This window comes from Phyllobates terribilis, unplaced genomic scaffold (assembly GCF_046119375.1).
Source record: "Phyllobates terribilis strain yellow unplaced genomic scaffold, ASM4611937v1 Scaffold_11__3_contigs__length_659146591, whole genome shotgun sequence".
Taxonomy (NCBI): Eukaryota; Metazoa; Chordata; class Amphibia; order Anura; family Dendrobatidae; genus Phyllobates; species Phyllobates terribilis.
In genome coordinates, this window is record NW_027362771.1 from 583,442,514 (window position 1) to 583,464,885 (window position 22,372).

Genomic DNA, 22,372 nt, shown 5'->3' on the forward strand with positions numbered 1-22,372 from the left:
ACACATCTCCTCCTCACACTACTACTACACCATGACAGGTATACACAACTCAGGTACAGTACACACATCTCCTCCTCACACTACTACTCCACCATGACAGGTATACACAGCACAGGTACAGTACACACATCTCCTCCTCACACTACTACTACACCATGACAGGTATACACAGCACAGGTACAGAACACACATCTCCTCCTCACACTACTACTACATCATGACAGGTATACACAGCACAGGTACAGTACACACATCTCCTCCTCACACTACTACTACACCATGACAGGTATACACAGCACAGGTACAGTACACACATCTCCTCCTCACACTACTACTACACCATGACAGGTATACACAGCACAGGTACAGTACACACATCTCCTCCTCACACTACTACTACACCATGACAGGTATATACAGAACAGGTACAGTACACACATCTCCTCCTCACACTACTACTACTACACCATGACAGGTATACACAGCACTGGTACAGTACACACATCTCCTCCTCACACTACAACTACACCATGACAGGTATACACAGTACAGGTACAGCACACACATCTCCTCCTCACACTACTACTACACCATGACAGGTATACACAGCACAGGTACAGAACACACATCTCCTCCTCACACTACTACTACACCATGACAGGTATACACAGCCCAGGTACAGTACACACATCTCCTCTTCACACTACTACTACTACACCATGACAGGTATACACAACACAGGTACAGTACACACATCTCCTCCTCACACTACTACTACTACACCATGACAGGTATACACAGCACAGGTACAGTACACACATCTCCTCCTCACACTGCTACTACTGCACCATCACAGGTGTACGCAGCACAGATAGAGTACACACATCTCCTCCTCACACTGCTACTACTACACCATGACAGGTATACACAGCACAGGTACAGTACACACACCTCTTCCTCACACTACAACTACACCATGACAGGTATACACAGCCCAGGTACAGTACACACATCTCCTCCTCACACTACAACTACACCATGACAGGTATACACAGTCCAGGTACAGTACACACATCTCCTCCTCACACTACTACTACTACACCATGACAGGTATACACAGCACAGGTACAGTACACACATCTCCTCCTCACTCTACAACTACACCATGACAGGTATACACAGCCCAGGTACAGTACACACATCTCCTCCTCACACTACTACTACACCATGACAGGTATACACAACACAGGTACAGTACACACATCTCCTCCTCACACAATTACTACACCATGTCAGGTATACACAGCACAGGTCCAGTATATACATCTCCTCCTCACGCTACTACTACTACACCATGACAGGTATACACAGCCCAGGTACAGTATACACATCTCCTCCTCACACAACTACTACACCATGTCAGGTATACACAGCACAGGTACAGTATTACACATCTCCTCCTCACACTACTACTACACCATGACAGGTATACACAGCACAGGTACAGTATATACATCTCCTCCTCATGCTACTACTACTACACCATGACAGGTATACACAGCACAGGTACAGTATATACATCTCCTCCTCACGCTACTACTACTACACCATGACAGGTATACACAGCACAGGTACAGTATACACATCTCCTCCTCACACAACTACTACACCATCACAGGTATACACAGCACAGGTACAGTATACACATCTCCTCCTCACACTACTACTACACCATGACAGGTATACACAGCACAGGTACAGCACACACATCTCCTCCTCACACTACTACCACACCATCACAGGTATACACAGCCCAGGTACAGTACACACATCTCCTCCTCACACTACTACTACACCATGACAGGTATACACAGCACAGGTACAGTACACACATCTCCTCCTCACACTACTACTACACCATGACAGGTATACACAGCACAGGTACAGTACACACATCTCCTCACACTACTACTACACCATGACAGGTATACACAGCCCAGGTACAGTACACACATCTCCTCGTCACACTACTACTACACCATGACCGGTATACACAGCACAGGTACAGTACACACATCTCCTCACACTACTACTACTACACCATGACAGGTATACACAGCACAGGTACAGTACACACATCTCCTCTTCACACTACTACTACACCATGACAGGTATACACAGCACAGGTACAGTGCACACATCTCCTCCTCACACTACTACTACACCATGACAGGTATACACAGCCCAGGTACAGTACACACATCTCCTCTTCACACTACTACTACACCATGACAAGTATACACAGCACAGGTACAGTGCACACATCTCCTCCTCACACTACTACTACACCATCACAGGTATACACAGCACAGGTACAGTACATACTTCTGCTTCTAACTACTACTACTACTACGAAACCATGACAAGTATATACAGCAGGTATACACATGAGTACACGTATCTCTTCCTTACAGAACTGCTTTACACAATGACAGGTATAAAGAGCACATATACAGTACACAAATCCTCCTCACACACCGTTACTTCCTGACAGGTATACACAGTCCTGGTACAGTACACGCATCTTCTATCACTACTACTACTACACTATAACAAAAATCCACACACAGGTGCAGTACACAAGTCTCCTCCTAACACTACTACCGTACTACTTCATGACAGGTATACACAGCCCAGGTACAGTACACACATCTCCTCCTCACACTACTACTACACCATGACAGGTATACACAGGACAGGTACAGTACACACATCTCCTCCTCACACTACTACACCATGACAGGTATACACAGCACAGGTACAGTACACATATCTCCTCACACTACTACTACACCATGACAGGTATACACAACACAGGTACAGTACACACATCTCTTCCTCACAATACTAATACACCATGACAGGTGTACACAGCACAGGTACAGTACACACATCTCCTCCTCACACTACTACTACACCATGACAGGAATACACAGCCCAGGTACAGTACACACATCTCCTCCTCACACTACTACTACACCATGACAGGTATACACAGCCCAGGTACAGTACACACATCTCCTCCTCACACTACTACTACACCATGACAGGTATACACAGCCCAGGTACAGTACACACATCTCCTCCTCACACTACTACACCATGACAGGTATACACAGCACAGGTACAGTACACACACCTCATCCTCACACTACTACTACTACACCATGACAGGTATACACAGGACAGGTACAGTACACACATCTCCTCCTCACACTACTACACCATGACAGGTATACACAGCACAGGTACAGTACACACATCTCCTCAAATACTACTACTACACCATGACAGGTATACACAACACAGGTACAGTACACACATCTCTTCCTCACAATACTAATACACCATGACAGGTGTACACAGCACAGGTACAGTACACACATCTCCTCACACTACTACTACACCATGACAGGAATACACAGCCCAGGTACAGTACACACATCTCCTCCTCACACTACTACTACACCATGACAGGTATACACAGCACAGGAACAGTACACACATCTCCTCACACTACTACTACTACACCATGACAGGTATACACAGCCCAGGTACAGTACACACATCTCCTCACACTACTACTACACCATGACAGGTATACACAGCCCAGGTACAGTACACACATCTCCTCCTCACACTACTACTACACCATGCCAGGTATACACAGCACAGGTACAGTACACACATCTCCTCCTCACACTACTACTACACCATGACAGGTATACACAGCCCAGGTACAGTACACACATCTCCTCCTCACACTACTACACCATGACAGGTATACACAGGACAGGTACAGTACACACATCTCCTCACACTACTACTACACCATGACAGGTATACACAGCACAGGTACAGTACACACATCGCCTCCTCACACTACTACTACACCATGACAGGTATACACAGCACAGGTACAGTATACACATCTCCTCCTCACACTACTACTACACCATGACAGGTATACACAGCCCAGGTACAGTACACACATCTCCTCCTCACACTACTACACCATGACAGGTATACACAGCACAGGTACAGTACACACACCTCATCCTCACACTACTACTACTACACCATGACAGGTATACACAGGACAGGTACAGTACACACATCTCCTCACACTACTACTACACCATGACAGGTATACACAGCACAGGTACAGTACACACATCGCCTCCTCACACTACTACTACACCATGACAGGTATATACAACACAGGTACAGTACACACATCTCCTCACACTACTACTACACCATGACAGGTATACACAGCACAGGTACAGTACACACATCTCCTCTTCACACTACTATTACACCATGCCAGGTATACACAGCACAGGTACAGTATACACATCTCCTCCTCACACTACTACTACACCATGCCAGGTATACACAGCCCAGGTACAGTACACACATCTCCTCTTCACACTACTACTACACCATGCCGGGTATACACAGCACAGGTACAGTACACACATCTCCTCCTCACACTACTACTACACCATGACAGGTATACACAGCACAGGTACAGTACACACATCTCCTCCTCACACTACTACTACACCATGACAGGTATACACAGCACAGGTACAGTACACACATCTCCTCCTCACACTACTACTCCACCATGACAGGTATACACAGCACAGGTACAGTACACACATCTCCTCCTCACACTACTACTACACCATGACAGGTATACACAGCACAGGTACAGTACACACATCTCCTCCTCACACTACTGCTACACCATGACAGGTATACACAGCACAGGTACAGTACACACACCTCATCCTCACACTACTACTACTACACCATGACAGGTATGCACAGCACAGGTACAGTACACACATCTCCTCCTCACATTACAACTACACCATGACAGGTATACACAGCACAGGTACAGTACACACATCCCCTCCTCACACTGCTACTACACCATGACAGGTATATTCAGCACAGGTACAGTACACACATCTCCTCCTCACACTACAACTACACCATGACAGGTATACACAGCACAGGTACAGTACACACATCTCCTCCTCACACTAGTACACCATGACAGGTATACACAGCACAGGTACAGTACACACATCTCCTCCTCACACTACTACACCATGACAGGTATACACAGCACAGGTACAGTACACACATCTCCTCACACTACTACTACACCATGCCAGGTATACACAGCACAGGTACAGTACACACATCTCCTCCTCACACTACTACTACACCATGCCAGGTATACACAGCACAGGTACAGTACACACATCTCCTCCTCACACTACTGTACCATGACAGGTATACACAGCACAGGTACAGTACACACATCTCCTCACACTACTACTACTACACCATGACAGGTATACACAGCACAGGTACAGTATACACATCTCCTCCTCACACTACTGCAACATGACAGGTATACACAGCACAGGTACAGTACACACATCTCCTCACACTACTACTATACCATGACAGGTATACACAGCACAGGTACAGTACACACATCTCCTCCTCACACTGCTACTACATCATGACAGGTATACACAGCACAGGTACAGTACACACATCTCCTCCTCACACTGCTACTACACCATGACAGGTATACACAGCACAGGTACAGTACACACATCTCCTCCTCACACTACTACTACACCATGACAGGTATACACTACACAGGTACAGTACACACATCTCCTCCTCACACTACTACTACACCATGACAGGTATACACAGCCCAGGTACAGTATACACATCTCCTCCTCACACTGCTACTACATCATGACAGGTATACACAGCACAGGTACAGTACACACATCTCCTCCTCACACTACTACTACACCATGACAGGTATACACAGCACAGGCACAGTACACACATCTCCTCCTCACACTACTACTATACCATCACAGGTATACACAGCACAGGTACAGTACACACATCTCCTCCTCACACTACTACTACAGCACCAAGACAGGTATACACAGCACAGGTACAGTACACACATCTGCTCCTCACAGTACTACTACTACACCATGACAGGTATACACAGCACAGGTACAGTACACACATCTCCTCACACTACTACTACACCATGACAGGTATACACAACACAGGTACAGTACACACATCTCCTCCTCACACTACTACTACAGCACCAAGACAGGTATACACAGCACAGGTACAGATCACACATCTCCTCCTCACACTACTACTACTACACCATGACAGGTATACACAGCACAGGTACAGTACACACATCTCCTCACACTACTACTACACCATGACAGGTATACACAACACAGGTACAGTACACACATCTCCTCCTCACACTACTACTACACCATGACAGGTATACACAGCACAGGTACAGTACACACATCTTCTCCTCACATTACTACTACACCATGACAGGTATACACAGCACAGGTACAGTACACACATCTCCTCCTCACACTACTACTACACCATGACAGGTATACACAGCACAGGTACAGTACACACATCTCCTCATCACACTACTATTACACCATGCCAGGTATACACAGCACAGGTACAGTACACACATCTCCTCATCACACTACTATTACACCATGACAGGTATACACAGCACAGGTACAGTACACACATCTCCTCCTCACACTACTACTACACCATGACAGGTATACACAGTACAGGTACAGTACACACATCTCCTCCTCACACTACTACTACACCATCACAGGTATACACAGCACAGGTACAGTACACACATCTCCTCCTCACACTACTACTACACCAACACAGGTATACACAGCACAGGTACAGTACACACATCTTCTCCTCACATTACTACTACACCATGACAGGTATACACAGTACAGGTACAGTACACACATCTCCTCCTCACACTACTACTACTGCTCCATGACAGGTATACACAGCACAGGTACAGAACACACATCTCCTCACACTACTACTACACCATAACAGGTATACACAGCACAGGTACAGTACACACATCTCCTCCTCACACTACTACTACACCATGACAGGTATACACAGCACAGGTACAGTACACACATCTCCTCCTCACACTACTACTACTACACCATGACAGGTATACACAGCACAGGTACAGTACACACATCTCCTCCTCACACTACTACTACTACACCATGACAGGTATACACAGCACAGGTACAGTACACGCATCTCCTCCTCACACCACTACTACACCATGACAGGTATACACAGCACAGGTACAGTACACACATCTCCTCCTCACACTACTACCACACCATGTCAGGTATACACAGCACAGGTACAGTACACACATCTCCTCCTCACACTACTACTACACCATGACAGGTATACACAGCACAGGTACAGTACACACATCTCCTCCTCACACTACTACTCCACCATGACAGGTATACACAGCACAGGTACAGTACACACATCTCCTCCTCACACTACTACTACTACTACTACACCATGACAGGTATACACAGCACAGGTACAGTACACACATCACCTCCTCACACTACTACTACACCATGACAGGTATACACAGCACAGGTACAGTACACACATCTCCTCCTCACACTACTACTCCACCATGCCAGTTATACACAGCACAGGTACAGTACACGCATCTCCTCGTCACACTACTACTACACCATGACAGGTATCAGGGGCATACATAGAAATCATGAGGCCTGTGAGGCAGTGAGGGAAATCATATACAAGGGTCCTTAGGTGTCCCCCAGGATGTGCATAAAAACATACTGAACCCGCTGGTTAGCATTGTAATTACAGCCACAGTTGTGGCTACAATGCAAAGTAAAAGAGAGTGTGGCCTGGGTCAAGCTATTTGACCTAGTCAGATTTAGGAAAACCTGACATGGGCTTTTAATTTTGGAGAGATCTGTAGGATGGTATGGAGACGGATCCCTCCCTCCATCCGGGTCTTCGGAGTGGCCCATGTCCACAAATTCTTATTTCAACTTTCAGTTAAGGTTTGGGTGTGTCAGTATTTGGTTTTGCAAGAATCAGAGCAGAAGCTGTGTGTATGTCAGGTGTGTGTGAGACTGAACACAGGTGAGAGCCAGAGAGAGCCAAGCCATTGCCGCACTCACGAGTTACACGGTGGTGCGGTCACCCATGGTAATGGGTTGTTACAGACTGTTACTAACAATCTGCCTGCGAACCAGAGGATAAAGTTTGGATTTATCTTCGTAAGTTGATAAGTTGACAAAATAAAGATATTTAAGTTAAACTATCTTGGGTCACTGCCTCATTACCGCACTGTCGTGAAAGCCGCTGTCTTATAGGCCCCATAGCAGAAGTTCTAATTGAGCCTACCCCACCCCCCCACCCCCAAAAAATAATTAATTAATTTCGGCAGGGTCGCATTGACTCGCCCATGGGGATATGGGGGACTCAGTACCCGGGCCTTTACCTTCTTTGTAGGATGTCACGGCAGTCGGTTCCCGGGCCCGTACCCTGGGGTCACTCTTTAAAAGGGGGTTTTTGTTAACAGTTTGTCTCATGACGCCACCTGTGGTTTCTGGTAATAGTTACCAGCGCTGCTGCAGACCTCCGGGGTATGATGGGATGGCAGCTGGGATGTTTCTGCTCCCCACAGGCGGAGCGGACCCCCTGGGCAGGGTTGATGGAAGGAATGCAGGGCGTTGTAGCGTAGGAGGGATGATGGCGTAGCGGCAATAACCGACAGAGACAGTGGAGTGCAGTCGTGCGATTTTACTCACAGTTCTTTTTAGGTTCCACAGGTACACTGTACAGGTTATCGCTTCCCGCGTCGCGCTGCGTTCACCAAGCAGGGGTTCAGAAGTACCTCCGGCAATTCGAGAGTACTTATCGGGACCCCCTTTCCATATGTTCCTTTCCTCATCCGACTTTCCGCGCTGGGTCTCTCCCTCCTGCCCTGCGCCTCACAAACTGAGTCCCAAGATGGCGTCCTCGGATCCCTCAGGGTCACCTGGAGTTCCCTGATCCTACACGGCTACCTTTCTTGGCTACTCGGATGCGAGTATGGCAACTGCACCATAAAAGTCAGAAGCCTCCAGTTTCCTAGCCGAGACTTGAAGTGACACGACTAGCCCAGGGATTGGTTCCCTTCTTGCGGCCTGGTCCCTCTGACACTTGACAGATTAGCGCGTACGGGTGGCTTCCTGCTCCTTCCGTACCCCTGGGACCCCTTCAGTTACCGGAGCCTTCGTCCTCTGCTCTCCTCCTCTTCTCTCCTCTGCTGGGCCTCATTCACTAGGCCCACTCTGGAGCAGAGCTCATGCAGAGCACCTCCTCCACTCACTAGAGTAGGAACTCTCCCCTACTCACTGCACACTCCTTCTCTCTCTAACTAAGATGGATCCCCTATTTATACTCCTAACAAATGCTCCCCTAAACTCCTTCCTCCACCCACACCCACTACTTGGTTCCCCCTCACTCTGGTTCCCCCCACTCCAGCCAGGGACAGGGCTCAGCAGAACACAGTGCATCTTGCCCTTCCAGCCGGCCTGGAGCAGTGTAGTGTTGGATGCAGGTGTTGGGGTCCCGGGCTGTACCCTTTCCTTACCAGAGAGTGAGGCACCACCAGTTGTAGTACCTCTGTGGCGACTGAACCCTCAGGGGCGCCACAACATAAGATCATATCTCACAACTTTGCGGCCTTTGCAAAGTAATTTTTCTCCTACTAAAGCCCTAGATTCCTTTCATTGCACCCATATAGTATAATGCTAACAAAAGTGCCCCACAAATGATGTAGGATACCCCACAGTGGATTGTATAATGGCCCACATTAGCATTAAATACTGTATAATGGGCCGCACTAGTTCTCCAAACAGTTTAATGGCCCCCACACAACATAATGGACCCCACACAAACCTTCACACTGTATAATTGCTTGCATACAGTATAATGGCCCCCACATAGCCCTCCAAATATTATAATGGCCCCCACATAGCCCTCCAAATATTATAATGGCCCCCACATAGCCCTCCAAATATTATAATGGCTCCCAGATAGCCTTCCATATAGTATAATGGGCCTCACATAGCCCTCCATGTAGTATAATGGATTACCTTTCATACATTGCCTTTCATATATTATAATGCACTTCTCATCATCCTCCATATATTATAATGCCCTTCCATATACCTCCATATGGTACAATGCAATCCCCATAGTCCTCCATACAGTATAATGCAGTCCCCACAGTTCTCGATATTGTATAATGCACTCCCCATAGTGCTCCATATAGTATAATGCATCCCATAGTTCCCCTACATTATACCGCACTCCCCATAGTCCTCCATATAGCATAATGCACCCCATAGTTCTCCAAATAGTATAATGCACTCTATAGTCCTCCATATAGTATAATGCACCCCATAGGCCTCCATATAGTATAACGCACTCCTCAAAGTCCTACATATAGCATAACACACTCCCCATAGTCCTCCATATAGTATAATGCTTGCCATAGTCCTCCATATAGTATAATGCACCCCATAGTACTCCATAAAGTATAATGCACCCCATAGTCCTCCATATATTATAATGCACGCCCCATAGTCCTCCATATAGTATAATGCACGCCATAGTACTCCATATAGCATAATGCACTCCATAGTCCTCCATATATAGGGTGGGCCATTTCTATGGATACACCTAAATAAAATGGGAATGGTTGGTGATATTAACTTCCTGTTTGTGGCACATTAGTATATGGGAGGGGGAAAACTTTTCCAGATGGGTGGTGACCATGGCGGCCATTTTGAAGTCAGCCATTTTGGATCCAACTTTATTTTTTTCAATGGGAAGAGGGTCATGTGACACATCAAACTTATTGAGCATTTCATAAGAAAAACAATGGTGTACTTGGTTTTAATGTAACTTTATTCTTTCATGAGTTTTTTACAAGTTTATGACCACTTATAAAATGTGTTCAAAGTGCTGCCCGTTGTGTTGGATTGTCAATGCAACCCTCTTCTCCCACTTTTGACACACTGACAGCAACACCGCAGAAGAAATGCTAGCACAGGCTTCCAGTATCCGTTGTTTCAGATGCTGCACATCTTGTATCTTCACAGCATAGACAATTGCCTTCAGATGACCCCAAAGATAAAAGTCTAAGGAGATCAGATCGCGAGACCTTGGTGGCCATTCAACTGGCCCACGACTACCAATCCACTTTCCAGGAAACTGTTCATGTAGGAATGCTCGGACCTGACACCCATAATGTGGTGGTGCACCATCTTGTTGGAAAAACTCAGGGAACGTGCCATCTTCAGTGCATAAAGAGGGCAACACATCATCATGTAGCAATTGCAGATATCCAGTGGCATTGAGGTTTCCATTGATGAAGAATGGCCCCACTATCTTTGTACCCCATATACCACACCATACCATCAATTTTTGTGTTCCAACAGTCTTGGAGAGATCTATCCACTGTGGGTTAGTGTCTGACCAATAGCGGTGATTTTGTTTAACTTCACCATTCACAAAACAGTTTGCCTTATCACTGAACATAATGTTCTGTGTAAACTGAGGATCCTGTTCCAATTTTTGTTTTGCCCATTCTGCAAATTCAGTGCGCCGATCTGGGTCATCCTCGTTGAGATGCTGCAGCAGCTGGATTTTGTAAGGTGCCATTTGTGAGTAGCTAATACCCGCCGAAGGGATGTTCGACTGATGCCACTCTCCAGTGACATGCGGCGAGTGCTACGCTGTGGGCTCTTGCTGAATGAAGCTAGGACAGCCACTGATGTTTCTTCACTAGTGACAGTTTTCTTGCATCCACATTTTGGCAAATCCAACACTGAACCTGTTTCACGAAATTTGGCAAGCCGTTTGCTAACTGTAGCATGGGAGATGGGTGGTCTCGTAGGGTGTCTTGCATTGAAATCTGCTGCAATGACCCGGGTACTGCGTTCACCAGACATCAACACAATTTCTATCCGCTCCTCACGTGTTAACCTCTGCGACATGTCAATGGCTGTAAACAAAGAGAAACTTGTAAATAACTCATGAAAGAATAAAGTTACGTTAAAACCAAGCACTGCATTGTTTTTCTTATGAAATTCTCAATGAGTTTGATGTGTAACTTGCCCCTCTTCCCATTGAAAAAAATTGTAGTTGGATCTAAAATGGCCGACTTCAAAATGGCCACCATGGTCACCACCCATCTGGAAAAGTTTTCCCCCTCCCATATACTAATGTGCCACAAACAGGAAGTTGATATCACCAACCATTCCCATTTTATTTAGGTGTATCCATATAAATGGCCCACCCTGTAGTATAATGCACGCCATAGTTCTCCATATAGTATAATGCACTCCCCATAGTCCTCCATACAGTGTAATGCACCCCATAGTCCTCCATACAGTGTAAGGCACCCCATAGTAACATCTCCTCCTCATTCCCCTGCTGCTCCGGTCTCTGCATCGAGTGTTCTGAAGCGCTGCACATCTCAGCACAGCGGGCGCCATGTAGTGACATCATCGCGCCCACTACGCTGAGACGTCAGATGCAGAGGAAGAATGATAGAGGAGGGATCGCCAGCTGACGCTCTCTCCTCCATCATTGCTTTCAACTAAATCTGCATCCGGGATGCTGATACAGTTGAATGTGCGGTACGCCACTGACGGGTACAGTTGAATGTGCGGTACGCCACTGACGGGTACAGTTGAATGTGCGGTACGCCACTGACGGGTACAGTTGAATGTGCGGTACGCCACTGACGGGTACAGTTGAATGTGCGGTACGCCACTGACGTGTACAGTTGAATGTGCGGTACGCCACTGACGGGTACAGTTGAATGTGCGGTACGCCACTGACGGGTACAGTTGAATGTGCGGTACGCCACTGACGGGTACAGTTGAATGTGCGGTACGCCACTGACGGGTACAGTTGAATGTGCGGTACGCCACTGACGGGTACAGTTGTATGTGCGGTACGCCACTGACGGGTACAGTTGAATGTGCGGTACGCCACTGACGGGTACAGTTGAATGTGCGGTACGCCACTGACGGGTACAGTTGAATGTGCGGTACGCCACTGACGGGTACAGTTGAATGTGCGGTACGCCACTGACGGGTACAGTTGAATGTGCGGTACGCCACTGACGGGTACAGTTGAATGTGCGGTACGCCACTGACGGGTACAGTTGAATGTGCGGTATGCCACTGACGGGTACAGTTGAATGTGCGGTATGCCACTGACGGGTACAGTTGAATGTGTGGTACACCACTGACAGGTATACACCGCACATCTGTGCACGATTTCTTATACAGTCTTCTCTGCGCATGATGCCATAGTGATTGTGTAGTATACAGTATATAGTCAGTCCATTGTAGTTCTTCAGATGGATTTGTCTTTGACCACTTATGTACATGCAGCTTCATTTAGGAAAACATTGGCCACAGAGACTTGTAGTAAAGCTGTCACTAATCAGCGTAAACCCCCATACTGCAGAATGCTCTATGCAGGGCTATGGGAAGGAAGGTAACACTAATTATGCTTTGTGTATGCAGTTTTAGTTGCTGAATCGCAGAGTACATATTGATTCCCTGCAGGAAGCATCTTCTAATCAGCATTTTTTGTTCGTACCTGGCTTTACGTCAAATTTCCCACGTTATAGGAAAATCTAAGCAGTGCAAAATCAATTCTGCCAGATCTGCACTTTCCAGCACATTTTTGTGTTACCGTGCTCAAAAACTACCAAGGACCATTGATGGACCTGGTTTTCTTACATAGAGCCGTAGAAACTTTTGGACCACCACTGTCCATTGCCTGGGTGCGATTGCAACCTCTGCAACCAACCAGAAGGCGTACTCCAGGACCCTTGTGTGATAGAGACCCCAAATTGGGCCCATTTTCACCTTCCAAGAGCTATAACTTTTTTTTATTTTTCAGTCGATAGTTGTATCAGAGATTTTTTTCTCGCAGTACGAGCTGTAATTTTCATTATTACTATTTTGTGGACCATATGGATGTTCTTTTATTTCTCTTCTTTAGGGGAGACAAAAATGACCAAAAAACTTCAATTTTGCCATTTTGACTTTTATTTCCCTTTTTCTAAACGTTACATTATGGGACAAAATTTATAATATTTTATTAGGTCAGATAATTCCTCATGCAACAATACCAAGTATGTTTTGGGTTTTTTTTTTACGCTTTCTTAGATTTCCTTTACGTTCCTAAAAAGGAGGTTGATATGGAAGTTTATATATGAATTATTATAGTTATATATATATACAGACATGGCCGAAAGTGTTGGCACTCTTGAAATTGTTCCAGAAAATGAAGTATTTCTCCCAGAAAATTATTGCAATTACTCGTTTTGTTATACTCATGTTTATTTCCTTTGTGTGTATTGGAACAACACATTAAAACAGAGAAAAAAAAGACAAATTGGACCTCAATTCACACAAAAAACCCAAAATGGGCCAGACAAAATAGTTGGCACCTTTCCAAAATTGTGGGTAAACAACTTTGTTTCAAACCTGTGATGCTCGTTCAAACTTACCTGTGGCAAGTAACTGGTGTGGGCAACATGAAAATCACACCTGAAACCAGATAAAAAGGGGAGAAGACTCAATATTTGCATTGTGTGTCTGTGTGTGCCACACTAAGCATGGACAGAAAGAGGAGAAGAGAACTGTCTGAGGACTTGAGAACCAAAATTGTTGAAAAATATCAACAATCTCAAGGTTACAAGTCCATCTTAAGAGATCTTGATGTTCCTTTGTTCATGGTGCGAAACATAATCAAGAAGTTTACAACCCAGGGCACTGTAGCTATTCTTCCTGGACATGGATGGCAGAAAAAAATTGATGAATGATTGCAACGCAGGATAGTCCGGATGGTGGATAAGCAGCCCCAATCAAGTTCCTAAGAAATTCTGCAGGCTCAGGGTGCATCAGTGTCAGCGCAAACTATTCGTCAACATTTGAATAAAATTAAAGCTATGGCAGGAGACCCCACTGCTGACACACAGGCATGAAAAAGCTAGACTGCAGTTTGCCAAAATGTAAGTGAGTAAGCCAAAATCCTCCTGGGAAAGCATCTTATGGACAGATGAGACCAAGATAGAGCTGTTTGGTAACGCACATAATTTCACTGTTTACCGAAAACGGAATGAGGCCTACAAAGAAAAGAACACAGTACCTACAGTAAAATATGGTGGAGATTCAAAGATGTTTTGGGGTTGTTTTGCTGCCTCTGACACTGGGTGCCTTGACTGTGTGTAAAGGCATAATGAAATCTGAAGATTACCAAAGGATTTTTGGTCATAATCTAGTGGCCAGTATACTTCATACATACTACATACTTCAAGAAGCTCCCAGAAATGGATGGAAACAAAGTGCTGGAGAGTTCTGAAGTGGACAGCAATGAGTCCGGCTCTAAATCCCATTGAACACCTATGGAGAGATCTTAAAATTGCTGTTGGGAGAAGACACCTTCAAATATGAGAGACCTGGAGCAGTTTGCTAAAGAAGAGTCTTCCAGGTGAGAGGTGTAAGGAGCTTGTTAATGGTTATAGGAAGCGATTGATTGCAGTTATTTATTCAAAAGGGGGTGCAACCAGATATTAAGCTAAGGGTACCAACAATTTTGTCCAGCCCAATTTTGGGGTTTAATTGCAATAATTTTCGGGAAGAAATACATCATTTTCTGGAACAATTTCAAGGGTGCCAACACTTTCGGCCATGACTTTGTATGTATATATGTGTATATATACTATATATATATATATATATATATTTTTTACATTAATGATAAATTAATGAAGCTCAGCTGAGCTATAGATGTACAAGCATGGCAGACATGGGGGTCTTCAGTAGCCCGTCACTGTCATGACAATGCCATCAGCATTAGTGATGAGTGAGCATTCTCGTTACTCGAGATTTACAAGCATGCTCGGGTGTTTTTCGAGTATCTTCAGCGTGCTCGGGTGTTGTTTTAATCACTGCGTGCTCATGATTTGCGACTGTTTGACAGCTTTAATACAAGTGAGGAATGCCTGTTTCTTAGGCATTCCTCCCATGTATTAAAGCTGTCAAACCATCGCATATCATGAACACAGAGTGACTAAGACATAACACTCGAGCATGCTGAAGATACTCAGCGAGCACCCGAGCATGCTTGCCGAAAGGGTTAACATACTCGCTCATCACTAATCAGCATCCTTCAATCAAGTGATGGCTATCAGAAAGGACACTTCTTCACGTCCAACCACTTAAATGCCGCTTAAACACTTGGCAGTATCATCCAAGGGGTTAAACTACTTCAGTTTGATATAGGTGCCGAGTGCGTCACACAGCTGGCACCGGTGCTGTATGTAGCTTCTGGCTCCGCGCCATGCTGTACACACATCAACAATACATGTACAGCAGGTTGAAATCTGAGCCGAATAGGGCCCCCAGGGTGCAGGGGGCCCCAGTGGTTGCCCAGGTTCCCGGGTGCTAACGCCATTCCCTATAGTTATAGTCCAAATATCAAAGTTGGGTAGACCCCTGTGTTGTACCGATCTCTATGCCGATCATTAATGGCGAAATACCACATCATGGAGTCATACCGTTGCCGGCATTTCTATTTCAGCTTTGTCATTCTCTGTCTCAAGAGGGAGATGAAGGGGTTATAGCGGAGCATGTTATAGCAGCACTTGCCGTTTTATCCATAGGATGCTCAGTTTCTATGACAACAGGACCAGTAGGCCTCGGGCCTATATTCCAGGCCTTGCAAGACAGATGTCTGCAAAAGAATTGCAGGGGGTGGCTAACAATGAAAGGCTTTGCCGCAGGACCGGGCCTGTGCGCACATGCCTGTGAAGATTGAGCCATATCGAATAAATCATAGAGGATGCTGACAGAATACACGGAGGCTAGATAGACGGAAAATGGAGGCTAGGCCGCAATTAAAGGGCATTTCCACCTTCAGTATGAAAAGTCCTTGAAATCTCTCACGTTATGGAAAATGTGACTCAGCCGTAATGTCTGTGTCTAAGAAACCAATAAGTGGCCATTATAGACTCAGTCAATTTTTTTTTTTGCCATATTAACACAATTTAGTAAAATTTTAGGGATTCATGTAAATCTCTGACATGTTGGGAAACCTGGATTGAATGACCCATGGTGCATAAAATATTACGCACAACTAATATTAAAAAGTTGTCCACCTCTGGAGACTTTATTTTTTTGTTTATTTTTACTTAAATGCATGTTTTTTGGAGATAAAAATCATTTTTGCAATTGGGTTTCATTAAAAAAAAATGTCATCGTTTTGCATTTACAGACGTTTTGTTTGACGACACATTCAACTTTAGTCATAAATCAGCTGAAGGCAGCTAAAAAAAAAAAAAAGGAAAAACAATTACCGGTACTAACTTTCCTCGTTAGACTACTGCCAAAACAAGCTCACTGATAGATTTTCAGTTAACTCATTCTGCAGCCAGCAATAAACAGTGCAACGCAGAGGCTGTAGAAGGAAAAATATTTCATGTTAACCAATTAGCCAAAAATACATGCATTTAAGTAAAAAAAAAAAAAAAAAATGTTTCCAAAGGTAGACAACACTAGGGATGTATTGCTGTTTATTCACTTCACTGGTGAAAGATAGAAAAAAAAATACTAAAGTTAATTGCGAAAGACACTTACGCCACTCTCATTGCTTAATTCTCGCTGCAGGATGCAGCCCCAGAGCATAGATGATGTCCATGAAAGATGACTTGACTCTCATTAGTATGGACCTTGTGATGACCTCTAATATGCAGAAGGGTCATGGGAAACCGTGCTTCTTATTACATATATTCCTTATAATGCACCAGGCCCTTTTTTATAATACATGAAGCAAGAAGTAAATCATCCCGGTTTGTAAAATTGTACATTTTGAGCTCACATTTACTGCAATTCTCCACTGTTTCCTAGTTATGACAGGTGGAGTAGCCCTTTAAATAGGACCTGTCACCAGGACAAAAATTGGCCATTTTTTACTCTTATTTTATTTCCACTGCTTCCATGAGTTTTCCAATTTTTTTATTTTTATTTTTTTTAATCCACCTTATGATTTTGGAGATATGAGACTTTTTATTTGCCGCTAATTTTTCTGTCCTTTACTGAGTGGGTGTGGCTCAAAGGATCCTCTGGGGCGTGTCTTTAGGCTGTTTTGCACCCTATAAGCACCGCCCTCTTGGTAAGAACCAATAAAATTGGCGCTAAATAAAATGGACAATATCTCTTGAACCTTATGGCAGATTTAAGAAAAACAAAAAATGGAATACTCGGGGGAACAGTGGGAATAAAATAAGAGCGAAGACGGGCAAATTTTGACCTGGTGACAAGTTCTTTGACTAAAATGAGTTTTCAGAAAAATATGATTAGTAACGCAAGTTGAGTTGGGGAATGGCATGACGCAACCGCAGCTTTTTTCCATTCACCTGGGCAGCATGTACTCAGCAACCGATCTGAGGTCAGAGAAGGAGCAAAGGGGCTTGACAGTATCCAAATTATCTATCTGCCATAGCAGTCAAATTTCAAAAAAAAAATTAAGGGTTCTTCTATGTAAAACAGCTGTAGGCTTTTAAAGAAAAAAAAATATCTCTATAGGTGGTTAGATAAAATTTTGCCAAAATGGCCGATTTTGACCAGATTGAAAAATTGTTGGCTGATTAGGTGAAACAGTGGTTTGTTTCGACCAACGAGCATTGCTTCAAAACACCAAAAGGGAATGTTGGATCCTCTGCAGATTATGGTGAATGTTGGCTGCTCCATCGACTGAAAAAAAAATCTACTTGTGTCCGATGCAGCTTGAGATTTTTATCTGGCGTTCATGGGGGCCTTAAAGGACTAAGAATTTTTTTTTAGAGAGAAGAAAACAAATCAAAGGTTTATGGGTTGATGGGACAATTCCAGTCATATGGTGAGGGCAATGTGGCCCTTAAACTACTGGGGCCAGCCAGGATCCTTAGCAGACATTTTACAATGTACAAAAGGGAATTGTGATGTATTAAGGGAGTAGGAAGGGGTTCCAGGAATTGGGTTCTCCCTAAATTGGAACAATTGATACTATGGTTGTCTAAGTTCTGTAGTGGTGTAAATTGGAGTTGCAGAGGTTGCAGTTGCATCTTTACACTTGAGCCTCAAGGATGCCCAAAGGGCCTTCAGCTTAGTTAAAGGGGTTCTCTGGTGAAAATAAGTTATCACTTACCCACAGGATAGGGTGGAGGTCCGACCACTAGGAGAAAGGGTAACTTTTATCCCATTAAGAATGGAGCGGCAGTGGGCATGCTCAATTGTCACTCCATAAATCCCTGCCCCAGGTGCTCCATAGACTGTGAATGGAGCAGTGGCCTGGTGTTCGACTTGCCATGCCATTTTGTAACAGAGATAAAAGTTTTCCGTAGGAGATAAAAATTCTGCTGATTAGTGGTCGGACCCCCTCCAACCAGCAAGTTATCACCTAAATTGTTTACACTGGGCAACCCCTTAAATTTGACATTTTCAGGAATGAACTTGAAGCTTCAGGGCCTCAATACAAAATCAGTAACGAAGCTCCCAGCTGCATGGACCATTTATAGTACCGGTGACTTCTTATGTGACAGGGGATCTTTCGTCCCCCATTACGGACCAAGACCCAAATATGAATCCTGCATTGAGCAGGGGGTTAGACCAGATGACCCTGCAGGTCCCTTCCAACTCTAACATTCTAGGATTCTATGATTCTATATAACTGATATTTCAGCCCTCTTACCATTCACCATTACCTGATCCTTGCCCGTTGGCAACATACCTCGACATCTGCAGTTGGAGCAGGGAGGCTTGGTTAATAATAATATCACATATTAATAAGAATAATTTGACGTCATTATTATTATGTGCTGATGGGTTGACTATTTTTTTTCTAATTCTCGCTATATATAGAAGAAGCATGAACGGCTTTGATGCCAGCGTTTCCATATCTGGGTCACTGGCAATGACTTGGTACCCAGTTAAAAGAACTGTCAGCATTTCGTTCTTGGATAAAGATTCGCTTGAAGGGGTTTCATTCAGGGAAGGTGGGGGAAGAAGGGGGCCTCGTCCTTAACCCATTCACTGCTGTAGGGCTTGGCCAGTAATGAGTTTAAAGCTTTATCTCCTCTGTCCCCTTTCCCTTAATCCTCGGCCTGGAGGATGAGTAGGGTCTTTAAAGGCATAATGCGGCTGCAATCTCGTTAAAGACATCCTGCTTATTCGCGGCTGCCAGGCTAATTACAGCGGGAGGCTCGCGGCAGACAGATGCCCATCAAGCCCCTCCATACACTGACATGTACACAGATGTCCCTTCCTATCCGTGATGGTGGCCGGTGTAGAAGAGAGTTTAGATGGCACCCTATCAGTACTGGACACATGTTCACCGCCATTTATCCACCACACCGGGGCCCAGGAGTTTAGTGTGTCATATTCAGTCCAGCTGCTGCAGAACCTCTTAGTGAGGAGAGTTAATGAGGATTGACATGAGGTTCTGCCGCAGCATGTGTGTAGCCTAAGAGGTTCTGCATGTATCCTGTAAATCCTGACCGTATAACTATAGTCAGTTCAAGGGTTGCAGTTGCACAGGGGAATAGTGGGCCCAGAAGGTCCCTTAGGCCCATATTCTTAAAGACCCGTGATAGTTGGAGATTTTGCCTGACCTTATACTGTGAAGGCATCACAACAGATCTGCCTCATATTCCTGATGACCTCATGAGATTTCCGGCATATGGTGACATAATCACATGCTTTGGTATTGTGTGCCAGGGAGAGCCGCCATTACAGATGACCTCACAAGGTGAGGCCATGATGTGACTCACTAAGCCGTGACATAAAGATGGACACTGACGTGCTGCTCTCTTCTCTTCTTCTCTTCCCTCCAGCAGATAATAAGCACCATGGAGACGCAGGCCAGCAATGGTCCCGGCAGTGTGGGCATTCTCAATGGCACAAACGGAGCTGCGGACGACAGTAAAACCAACTTGATCGTCAACTATCTTCCTCAGAACATGACGCAAGAAGAGTTCAAGAGCCTTTTCGGAAGCATCGGAGATATTGAGTCCTGTAAGCTCGTCAGAGATAAAATCACAGGTACGAGGCCATATAAAGGGTTAATAGGTAGCACCATCGGGCACTGTCCGGCCATTATTATTGTGGGCAGGACGGAGTACACGCAGATGTGCCGTATGGCAACTCTTGAGTCCGTCGCAGAGAATGGTTCTGTGATGGGACCGAAACGTCGCCACATGGAGTAATAAAAAATCCTCCTTTTTTTCACATTCATTTGGAGTGCTGCCTACTTTTTCTAATTATCTATTATCTATCTAATATCCATGTTTGTATAATTAATATCTATCATCTATCTTTCTCCTATAAATGTTATATTTCTCATCAGTCTATCCATCTATGTAAATATAAAGAAGGCACTCCAAAAGTTGGGATGCTGCCTGCCTTCTTTATATTTTATATAGTGGACTTCAGGTCACTGTCCAGGGGCTTATACCAATACTCCATGGTGTGGCTGGTATCATTTTTTTTCATTGATTTCTGTTATCTATCTATCATATATCTTTTATCTATATATAATTCTCATCTATCTGTCTATCTAGCGAGCTAAATACAGTGGCATGTAAAGGTTTGGGCACCCCTGGTCAAAATTACTGTTATTGTGAACAGTTAAGCAAGTTGAAGATGAAATGATCTCTAAAAGGCCTAAAGATGACACATTTCCTTTGTATTTTAGGCAAAAAAAAAAATATTGTAATTTTTTACATTTTAAAAAATGCAAAAAGGAAAATTGGTCGATGCAAAAGTTTGAGCACCCTTGAAGATTTGTGTGCTCAGATAACTTTGACCAAGGTTTCAGGCCTTAATTAGCCTGTTAGAGTTATGGCTTGCTCACTATCATTGTTAGGAAAGGCCAGGTGATGCAAGTTTCCCAGCGTTATAACAACCCAGCCTCCTCTAACCTTGTGCCAAAAAGCAGCAGCCATGGGTTCTTCTAAGCAGCTGCCGAGCACTCTGAAAATAGTGGAAGCCCACAAAGCAGGAGAAGACTATAAGAAGATAGCAAAGCGTTTTCAAGTTGCCCTTTCCTCAGTCTGAAATGTAATTAACAAATGGCAGTTACCAGGAACAGTGGAGGTCAAGATAAGGTCTGGAAGGCCAAGCAAAATTTCGGTGAGAGCTGCTCATAGGATTTATGGAAAGGAAAATCATAACTCCTGCTTGACTACAAAAGATCTTCAGAAAGATTTAGCAGACTCTGGAGTTGTGGTACATTG

General features: G+C 44.6%; 1 protein-coding gene across 5 annotated transcripts in view; it reads left to right on the forward strand.

Annotated features, from left to right (window-relative positions):
• ELAVL3 (ELAV like RNA binding protein 3) overlaps positions 1 to 22,372 on the forward strand; it is a 73,825-nt gene that overhangs the window by 23,156 nt on the left and 28,297 nt on the right. For 4 of the 5 annotated variants that reach the window (XM_073654267.1, XM_073654269.1, XM_073654270.1 and 1 more), the window contains exon 2: positions 20,972 to 21,179. In XM_073654267.1, the coding sequence (XP_073510368.1) occupies positions 20,972 to 21,179 (208 nt within the window). The remainder of the gene's footprint in view (positions 1 to 20,971; positions 21,180 to 22,372) is intronic. The other variant, XM_073654268.1, reaches the window with a different exon arrangement.